Source organism: Primulina eburnea, chromosome 1, assembly GCF_022965805.1.
Source record: "Primulina eburnea isolate SZY01 chromosome 1, ASM2296580v1, whole genome shotgun sequence".
Lineage (NCBI taxonomy): Eukaryota > Viridiplantae > Streptophyta > Magnoliopsida > Lamiales > Gesneriaceae > Primulina > Primulina eburnea.
Genome location: NC_133101.1, coordinates 54847790 through 54858992, shown reverse-complemented (window position 1 = coordinate 54858992; position 11203 = coordinate 54847790). Strand labels below are relative to the sequence as shown.

Genomic DNA, 11203 nt, shown 5'->3' with positions numbered 1-11203 from the left:
CTGAAATACGAAGAGGTCCCCATCAGAATTGTGGACACTAAAGAACAAGTCCTTAGACGACGTATCATTCCCTACGTCAAGGTACAATGTTCCAACCACACAGAGCGAGAAGCAACTTGGGAAGTTGAAGAGAAGATGCGAAAGGATTATCCCTACCTATTTGGTGACCAAGCCAACTCAAGTTTCGAGGACGAAACAGATATATGGGAATACTTTGGAAATACAATATTAAGTCATTAAATTATGCATATCAAAATATTTTCGAATTTGGGAAATATATTACAAGATTGGAAGGTAATATATTAGACCTAGAAGACTAGGGTATAAATATAGCATAATTTTGAAAATATGAAAGGGAATCTACAAGATTTGGTAGAGACTATGCAAGGCTAGACGAATCAATGCATAGACTTAGTAAATTTCGAAAAAAATCCACTAAATATTGTGCTTAAATATTGTGGTGCCTAAAGATATAATCATGCAAGAATAGGCCACAAGAAAATTAGAAGCAAATCCCCTCACTTAGCCACCATATTTTCGAGATTCAGCAAGGAGATTTGGAACCCAAAAATATGAGATTTAGGCCAATTTTGGACATAATTTGGCTACCTTGTTTAATATCCACCCTTCACCTATAATTATGCCATCATTCCCACTCCTCGACTCACCCAAATTTTCGAAAATTTAGAGCTGAAAGGTCCGAAAATTTCAGCATTCCCTAGCCGAAACTCTGCCCAAATATTTTCCCAAAGTTATCCAAAAAAATCGAAGCCGAAGCGTCGCCTGAGCAAGAACGAGAAGCGATCCAATTCTCGAAGCCAAGCATCCACGTTTTTTAGCATTCAAACATTGTAAGTGGGCTTGTTTGTAAAATTAAAATCTCGGTTTTATGCATATGTGATTTTCGGTTCTGTTTAAAAACACGGTCGAGTACATGGTCTTTTCTACTCCTTTTCTTGTGTCGAATTGTCATACTGTTTTAAGCACTGTGAGGAGTCGACTGTATATGGGTAGGAATCCCAACCATGACCTACCCTTACGCGGTGGGGGATATAACCGCTGTACGGTCTCGCCCCCTTAGAGGAGTAAAAATTAGGGACTGACGTCAGTAAACAATAGAAAGTTAGATAAATCACAGTGGCTGGTAAATGTTATCATGTTTATGAAGCATGTATGCAAGTCATGTCTTTCGAAATTTATACATGTTGTTTTATTGTACTCGATATGCCCCACTTGCTGAGTATTTCCTAAAATACTCACCTCCTTACAACTTTTCCCAGATAAGCCTGAAGAAGAACTCGAGGAAGAAGAGTCCGAACAATTCTGGGGATGGTGATGGTGATGGTTCGAGAATTAGATTAAGTTTAAAGTTTATTGTTGTTATTCAGTTTTACGTTTCCGCATTAAACTCTGTCGTTTTTGGAGATTTCGGTATTGTAAAGACAATCGTTATTTCATTTGATTATGATATATAAACTGGTTTCGGTTTATACTGTGCTACAAAAGCTTGTTGTTTCGATTGTGTGATTGTTAAACAACGCCGGTGTCAATCCTTGAGTTTCGGAGCGTGATACAAACTACGAGACCCATTGAACAGCAACAAATATGTCATTATCTCAGGTAAATGAGATTATCAAATCACTAAATCCACTTGGCCACTATGATAGTCTATTGACTTAATGTGTGGATCCTCGAGCTTTATACCAGCTGGAAATGCACCCTTGTCAAACAAGGTACCAATAGCAAAATATCTTGTAATCCTTATCATATATGCATGTGCATTACATGCATGTATGAAATAAGCTAAAGTCTCAACGAAATTATCATACATAGTGTTGGGTGCAATAATTGTCCCTGCTTGGTAGAGCGATCGAACCGTGGTGCTTGAGTTATTGTGCTGTTTAAAAGATTTGAGTTGCACCATTACCACTAGTTATAGCTATTGGTAAAGCGGTAAGCACTCGGTCCTACAATTGGTATCAGAGCCAAGGTCACGGGTTCGATTCCCATTGATTGCAAGGAGTGCAATTATTGGGAGAGAGATTGTTGGGTGCAATAATTGTCCCTGCTTGGTAGAGCGATCCAACCGTGGTGCTTGAGTTGTTGTGCGGTTTAAAAGATTTGAGTTGCACCATTACCATTAGTTATAGGCTTATAGCTATTGGTAAAGCGGTAAGCACTCGGTCCTACACATAGATAATTCCCAAGCTTCATTTTTTGGAAAAATCAAAAAGTCGAGGACCATAGTTTACTCTTAATTAAAAAACCAAATGTAGAATACAAACAGAAACACTCAAAAAAAAAAGGGGAACCGTCGCTAAAACGGTGAGGTGACGGTTGTAGCGACGGTTTGATGGTCTGTAACCGGAGGTGTCGCCTTCATATAACGACGGTTTCTCAATAACCGTTACAAATAGCGACGATTTTGTTGAACAACACCGTCGGTATTTAGCGACGGTTTAGATAAACAGATCGTCGCTATTTAGCGACTGTTTAGATACACTGTCGCTTCTACTAGCGACAGTTACATATAGACCGTCGCTTAGCGACATTTATATACAAACCATCGCTAATTTAAGCGACGGTTTAACTTAATCGTCATTATATTAAACGACGGTTTTGGACAGTCTACTAAAACTGTCTTATTTTGGTATAATTTTTGTATGACAACTACAAGTCTATATTTTTCTAATCTATGTAAGAATTTGTAATGATATGTCGATACTTTTTAATGATAAGTCGTGAAGCTCGATATATATAAGAATCATAGCGACGGTTTTTGCAAAAACGTCGTCAATAGTAACGGTTTTTGACTAACCGTCGCCGATCTAGATTATCGGCGACAGTTTGTAATAGTGACGGTAGTCCAAAACCGTCGCTAATAGCGACAGTCTACTAAAACCGTCGCCTAATATAGTGACGGTCTTGTAATATACCGTCGCACATGGCGACGGGTAAAAAACCCATCGCCTAATATAGCGATGGACTTAAATATAAACGTCACCCGACGCAAAAAATGACGAGGAGTTTGTTTGAACAGTCGCAATATTAGTGACGTTTTTTAGAAACCCATCGCTACCTTTAATAGGCAACGGTTTTATGATAACGACGGTTTTTCAAAAATCGTCCCTATAATAGAGACGGTTTATCCTATAACCGTCGCTAATCTAACTGTTTTTTTGTTGTGAAAGTCGACAACTTGAGGGCAAGAAGACTTTGTTTTGCAGCACATGGTAGCAGCAAAAATATAACAAAATATCGTGAAGCTACTTCAATAAGACTAGTAGTCACAATAAAATACAATGGCCGAGTTTAGTCTCTGTTCTTAATAACTAACATCACCAAAGTACTAAAACGACAATTCTACAAGTCCCCATAGCTTCTCCGGTCCACAAATCCTTGAACGTGCAAATACTGACATCCCTGCATCGATCGACGGCAAAGATATTATTTATAACATGAGCGCATTCATTGCATTAACAAATTGAAAAATAATGAAATATTAACCAAAAAACTTTAAATAATGTTCTGTGAGTTGCTCCTAGGATTTAACTTTAAATCATGTTGCCACATTAACTCATGCAGAGTGAAAAGAACGAAACTATCATGTAAGAAGCAAGAGACGCTGGAACATAAGAATGATCCTTACATGATCAGTTTAGCAGAAATCTCAAGACCAATGGAATTTTTTATAGAAAGACAACTGCAATGCTATTACAATTTTGAGCTAGTACAAATTTATTGCTGTTGTGAAATGTGAATAAAGTTATCCATTGAAATGCCTGACATGCCTGCATGAGAAATCACATTTGCCAGTTCCTCTTAATTATTCTCCATATCCTAAGCTGCCAAAAATATAATCATAAAAAGTGGGAAGTCATGAGTGCCACACTGAACAACATTACTAGAATGTCACCTATCAAGCTTGCACAAAGTATAACCATACAAAGAGCTGTGGACCACAATCGGAGTATAGAACTGCAATGGCATGCATAGTCTTCAAATCCAAGCCCCAAGGACAAAAAATCTAGTACTTAAAAAGTATATTCAAATCCAACCCTAAGTGACCGGTGTCACAAACATGGCTGTGTTAATTAAAAGCGATAAATGAATAATCTGGGTCTTGACCACATAGATTCAAACTTACGTATGATCATGTAGGAAACAAACTGTGGTTGTTAAAATACTAATTTATTTTAGTCTCACCATGGGCTATTGAGTGGCTCACCCTCACAGAGTTCACCCAACCATCGTTCGCTTTCTTCCTCTTTGTCTCACTAAAATAAGCCATAAAATATATGAGGTAGCAAAAATAAAAACCCCAGTATATTTATCTTTGACAAATGCAGATGACATGAATCCAAACTCCAATGTAAAAAAGAAGGATTACCTTGGGCTAACTTGTTCAAGGTTGAGGACCATTGTTTTGAAGATTTTCTGTACGCCTTCAGGATTTTATCCATCTACACGATATCCAAATAAAAAAAATAAAGTTTGTTGCAAAATTGCCTCTTTGTAATCCATAAAACTGAATATCAAGAAATTACGAAACAAAACTAATAAAACAACATTCAAAAACAGGTGACACACAGAAATAATACACGTGTTGGCGTACCACATTTCCACATGAAGAATGCATAGATAGCAAAGCTCGTTCGAGAACATATAAATCAACTGCTTTGTCTTCAGGGAGGGTTGATGTATAGCTCAAACCAAAATCAATGAGTACCTTTTGTAAAGATAAATCAACTTTGAGCCATTGAGACAGAATATTGGTAATACTTAAACTTGAGAGCATGAAAAATATACCACACTCCACAAAAAATGACAAAACTACCAGCTGATTGGAACTATTCTGGATTAACATGTTTGAAGTCGTCAAATCTCCATGGATAAGGCCACCATCATGCAACTTGCCAATTGCATCACCAATCCGTTCTGCAATATCATATAACCGTTCTTCAACAATACCATGCAACCCAAAGTCGAGCAGTATGTCTTTCACCGAGGGGCCCTCAACAAACTCAAACGTTAAAGTGTTCAACACTGGATCAACAGCATAGAGCGCTGGGGTCGAAACCCCTAGCTTTCTAGCTTTTGTCATGCACCTAGCTTCCTGCTTTGACATTTGCAAAGAGTCAAGCAAACCAAAAAACTCTACGATTCCACTGTTTAAAAATACTCACCGCATTCAAGCGTTTGAGAGTGAGCTTCGAGTCCAGAGATGGATGCCTATATTTCTTTGAAAAACGTTTCTTAACAATAGACCTTCGGCCAACAAAAGTTGATTCAAATACTCTCTGTGTAAGACAATTGAAAATGCCATGAGCAACAATTATATTCACCATCACCGTAAAAATAGCAAATTCTGAAACTCCTCAGCAGAGACAATTCTCCGGTGCCTTACATTAATAGCCATTAAATCGGTGAAATATCAAAAGCTAAGGATATGTGAAGATTACACCGATACAAAATAAAACTGCAGCAAGCCACAGCAAAAATTTAAGCTACAATACACCTTGGAAAGAGCATAATTCAACTTACAGCCTCAGCTCCTTGCTTAATTAAGATCAAGGAATCTTCAACTCCATCTAACTTTATCTCCATAGTGAAAAGACCAAATTCAGAGGCAAATTTGGAACTGATGGCATAACCAGCATAACATGGAAAGTTAGGAAGCAGTGAAAAAACAATTGCAAGAACTACAAACAAGTACAGCAAAACAATTCTTAAAATTTTGTCGATAATCTAATCAATAACATTACTCTGTCACCAATAAATGAACGCTCAGAGTTTAGTCTTAGTAAGGGTCAGAATAGTCTCATCTACTTGTAAGACGTCTTAAGCAGGAAGAGCAAAAATAAAGTGCAAGTAACATGGAAAGTCACATTTCGAGTCAAATAACAGCATCAGAACAAGCCTATCTATTTTCGAGCAATAGCAATGGTGTGCTAGAAAAATGTAAGACATAATTAAAGCAACCACCGTCCTTCAAAATAATTCATAAACGGATAAGCAAGAACATGAAATTCAACTAAAGGGGAGATGCAATCACATACCAGGTTTCGAACTTTGGACTTCAAAACTATTTAGTATGCTATCACTTACTACAAGATAAAATCTAATCAAATTAATACCACAATCCCTCCAAATCCATCCCATGATTACGACAACTACATCTAGTTAGAAAATTATTTGCTAACAACGAAGTAGAACAAGCCGGAAATCCATACAGAAATCCATACAACACTTCAAAAACTCGATTATAAAAAAAAATACAGGCATGAAAAAACTGGAAATTTTACTTTCCAGGGAGCTGAAAGAGCTGCTGACTGCGTGGAAATGGCGTCTCAAATCATCCGTTACACATGGAAACAGCAAAAATGTGTTTGGTGGAGAAAAGGGAGGAGTAGCGCTAGAGTGATTTTTCTAAGGCTTAACCGCGTAAGTCAAATGATGACGTGGCCAACCCGTTTTGGATGTAACCATCGCTATATTTAGCGACGTTTATTTACAAAACCGTCGCTTTATTAACCGACGGTCTTTCAAAAAACCGTAACTTAATGAAGCGACGGTTTTTAATCTATCTAGTAAAAAACAATGATTTACAAAATTAATAATCTACTACGCTAAAATTCATAATAAAATACTACGCTAAAATTCATAAATAAACTACGATGCAAAAATTAAATATTAAATTTTCTGTAAAGAAAACGCTTTAAAAACCTGACGTGCGCGAAGATATGCAGATCCACGTAACACTGGAAAATCACACCGACGAACAAATCTACGAAATTAATACGAAAAATGTTAGTAAAAAATAAAAAAATCGAAACTGTGAAAAAATTGATAGAGTTTCGCTACTACCAGAGAAGAAAGGCGAAAATCGCGTAAAGAAAATGTTCGCGAACCTCGGTATATATAGAATCATAGCGACGGTTTTTGCCAAACCGTCGCCATTAACGACGGTTTTGAGTTAAACCGTTGCAAATAGCTACTGTTTTTGAAAAACCGTTGGTTATTGAGAAACTGTCGCTTACTTTAGTAGGCGACGGATAAAACCGTCGCTACTAAAGCGACGGTTTAACAAAAACTGTTGGTATAATAGTGACGGTTTATCCTATAACCGTCGCTAATCCAAATGTTTTTATATAGTGATGTGAACAATAATTTATTATTTTAGGACCGGGTTTTTACTATTTTTTCAAAATTATATTTAATGGTTCGCTGTTCAACTTAAGTATTTTAAATCATATGATAGCCCAAACACTATGTATCAATCTCTTTCATATATATAAACATTAGCTACTAGATGTGCGTGATAGACATGTTCAAGTAGAAAAACGACTATGAAAATGATCATAGCTACTAGTAAAATTTCCTTGATTTACTTCGCATATTAAATGAAGTCATAGGTAGATAATTGCCGAATTAGATGCACGTGAAGTAATAGAGTACCATTTTACTTCGCATTATCACCGAAGTCATATCCAAGAAATTAGCTAAGTCTTTGGCCGGTTCAACGAGGGAAAACCGGTCCGGAATTAGACCGATGCCGAAGTAAAACGTCTTTTACGTCATCGATTTCGTAAAATGCAGAAGTAATAGCTTATATATAACTGCATAATTTACATTTTCCAAATCCAATTCACATAATTTTGACTAAAACCATGGAAATAAAGTTGCTCTAGAATGAACTTAACCGGTCCTTTTTTTAGATTTATACATTTGCAACAAGGACAATGAATTAAATTGGAGTCGATGTGGGGATCCTGTAAACAATCTTTAATGAACTGTTCCACACCCTCCTCATATTGTTTGGACCTTCTATCCGAGTGAATCTAGGATTTATACATTTCAATATAGCAAAATCCCATAAAATGTAACGATAAATTTTTGTATTATTTACCGCTAGATGAAGATTTTCTTCAAAATGCATCAAGGACTCTAACTTTCTTCAATGTGGATTTGATCAAAACCTGAAAATATTACAATAAACAAGAAAATGTTATACAATAAAACTGTGTAAAACTATAGAATCCAACACTTAGGAGATCATAGAAATCACAAACGATAAAGTAAATGATAAAAGTAACATTCAGATTCTCAATATCGACTTCAATAATGTCACTTGCCATTTAGTTTCTTGAACACAAAAAATAAAAACGAAAGAAGAATACCTATTAACGAAAATGAACAAACTTTGCTAAGTGTACATTTTAATCGAGACAATTAGTACATAAAAATAAAACACACAGCAAAAAAATGAGGATAAAAGAAACGCGATTATTAATATCATGATTAACACCTGATTTTTTTTTTTTTGACAGAGATTAACACCTGATTAAATATGATTCTTTGTGAATTTATTTTTAAAGGTTAATTATATCTGATATATGGGTTACAAAATCATATATATCAATACAAACGACCTTTAACATAGAAAATTACTATTATTTGCAGCTCGAGTAATCTTTTATAAACTGAAAGAGTCTACTTGAAAATTTGATGAAGAGGTAATGAATAATAGTTGACAAAAAAACAGATACGCTTCTGTGTCAAATTTCAAAGAAGAATGGTTAAATCTCCTGAACTTCGTGTGAGTTTAAAAGAGAACTCTAATAAAAATCAATTGAAATGCATGATGGGTTGGGATACACAGACAATAAAAATTTAACCAACATTAGTAATATATGTTATATAATTGCATCGACACGTCACTGAGGGTGAATATTGGAGGCGGTAGCTGGGGGTATGCATTTTAGTGATAGGATTGACACAGAAGCAAATACTAAACAGTTTGTTGATACGGACATGATGGTTAAGTTCTGTATTCAGGCAGGGGAGGCCTTCACTTTTGATTCTCTTTTACCAGAAGTTTCTGGTGTTGTGCTTAAAGAAGGTGCACCTTTAATATAACAATGCTAATTCAAAAAACACCATCGGCCATAATACTGGGGCCAGCAAGAAGATCACCGGCTCATCCACCAAACACTACATAGTTATGATTGAGTTTTCGATAGTAAAACTTGTAAATTAGATATGTTAAGTAGCTCCGAAGAACATCAAATGTATGTATATTACATGGTTGTGCAATATAGTATTAATTATACTGTGTACAAATTTTTTATATTAGATTAAAAGCTGTTAAAATTACATGTTGATTTTAAGGACCACTTAGTGATTCATGAATGTTACATCTATTACTAATGTTGATTAGAAAGTGGAAAATTAAATTTAAAGCATTTTATGTATGAAAATTTAGAATTTTTTTTAAATTTAAAAATGCCAAAAGCATGAATAATGAAGGGGACTGGCCTACAAACCTAATTAAATCCCCAAGCATTTTGCTGTAACTTGTATGCATGTAGAGCTAGAGACATTGTTTGACAATTAACAGATTTTTTATACGAACAAAACAAGTTAAAATTTGGAACAAATAAATGGGAGAAAATGAGATGATAAGACAGACGATGCATTCCTGGAAACTCTAAGAAATGAGTATGACATTTATATCCAAAGGAAAGGATTGCATATAAAGATAATATACCAAATGAAATCCTCAGACTGCCTATATACTATATATATTCAACTTCCCCTAACTTTTGATCTCCCACCACAGGCCCTTTTCTCTCCATATGAACGAATTGTACCAAATTTCTACAAACTCAGCACCACAAATATATACCTACGTATATTTGTGTACATGTCTTTAGAAAAAGTATTCAAAATTAAACCAGCAACTAAAATCTGAAATTACAAAATTGAAACCAGCAACAAAAAAACGAAACCCTTCAATCATAGGGGCAACAATCTTCGACAAACCAGCAACAAAATTAATTGGAAGGAAGTTACAAAAATGAAACCATCAACTAAAACGAAACCAAGCAATAACAATCGAGAAACCAGAAGTTACGCAAAAAAATGAAATCTGGAAACACCCAAAATCGAAGCCCTTCAAAAAATATACCACAAGCAGCAAAAATCATCCAGAAATTAGCAAAAATCCGAAGCACCTGAAGGCCAGCTGCTGAAGCCGCGCGAGGATGAAAGTCAAGGAAGAGGAAACGTAGGCGAGGCTGCTGAAGTGAAGTTAGGGTTATGGACCGGGTGGGTTTTGGGCCTAATACATGTGTATATATTAAACTTTTACGGTTGCTAGACTAAATTTACAAAGTGTATTTTAATTCAGGAAATAAAATTAGATTTTTAATCTCCTTTTCAAATTATATTATATCTTTAAATGTTATTTTATTTTATTTTTTAAAATTCGTGGTCTAGTGGCTATTCCAGATTTTTAAGCGCTGCAATTTAAAAATCGAGGGAGATTAAAAGTTAACTATCGGTTCATTTAATTAAGAAAAATTAAAAGTTAAGTATGGTAATTGTTTTACTTAACTAAATATAAATTTTATTTTTTTTAATATTTTACTTCATCAAAACTACTCTGTCGAAGTAAAATATTACAAAAAATTTAAAAGTGAAGCCCGTATTTTTTAAATTTTGAACTAAAAAAAATGTTTTACTTCGTCAGTGTTATTACCGAAATTGATCGATATATACTACTTTATCATTGATAATTGCCGAAGTAACCAGTGGCGAAATAAAAACAAAAAATTCTACTATGAGCTGCTGAATCCTTAAATTTATATATACTGAGCTACAATATATACCAAAAACACATGCATGATTATGTGAATATAAAATCATGAATTGTAAATATCAATAATTAACTGATGTTTCTGATATCAATATCTCAAATTTAGAACGAAATCTCTGGTTTAATACCCAACAGTAACAAACTATTTTCCCTAACACCCAGACCCACAAACTAATTAAAAGGATTATTGTAATGAATATGAAAAATCTCAAAACATTAAATATTCGCTTATACCAATATCATAAATTTTCTCATGGAAAACCTCTTCAAATATTATTTTTTAAATTTTGTACCAATAGAAAGTTATCCATTGAAATACCTGACAATTGAGATGTAATGCCTGCATGAGAAATCACATTTGTCAGTTCCTCTTAATTATTCTCCATATCCTAAGCTAGGGGTGGATACGGTACTGTATACTGTATCGAACTACAGTACCGTATATCGTACAGAAAATATACCGTACAGAAAATATCGATATCGAAAATTCGGTATACCGCACATTCGGTATACCGAATTTTCGGTATGAAAAAAGTTCATACC

At 34.9% G+C, this 11203-nt stretch overlaps 1 protein-coding gene across 5 annotated transcripts; it reads right to left on the bottom strand.

Moving 5' to 3' along the window:
- Positions 1 to 3199: 3199 nt before the first annotated feature.
- LOC140831791 (uncharacterized) lies at positions 3200 to 10115 on the bottom strand. 5 transcript variants are annotated; one of them, XM_073195544.1, is made up of 10 exons: positions 10017 to 10115; positions 7910 to 7979; positions 6727 to 6787; positions 5545 to 5641; positions 5187 to 5300; positions 4838 to 5116; positions 4616 to 4729; positions 4391 to 4463; positions 4207 to 4277; positions 3200 to 3423 (listed from the first exon to the last, which is right to left on the bottom strand). In XM_073195544.1, exons 4-9 carry the CDS (start codon positions 5605 to 5607, stop codon positions 4240 to 4242), a joined length of 681 nt encoding a protein of 226 aa, XP_073051645.1. In that variant the 5' UTR covers positions 5608 to 5641; positions 6727 to 6787; positions 7910 to 7979; positions 10017 to 10115; the 3' UTR covers positions 3200 to 3423; positions 4207 to 4239. The 5 variants fall into 5 exon arrangements, with proteins under 5 accessions (XP_073051645.1, XP_073051657.1, XP_073051650.1 ...); XM_073195556.1 differs by lacking the exon at positions 6727 to 6787 and having other exon boundaries at positions 10017 to 10106; XM_073195549.1 differs by lacking the exons at positions 6727 to 6787; positions 7910 to 7979; positions 10017 to 10115 and adding exons at positions 6060 to 6107; positions 6306 to 6583.
- Between the last annotated feature and the right edge of the window lie 1088 nt (positions 10116 to 11203).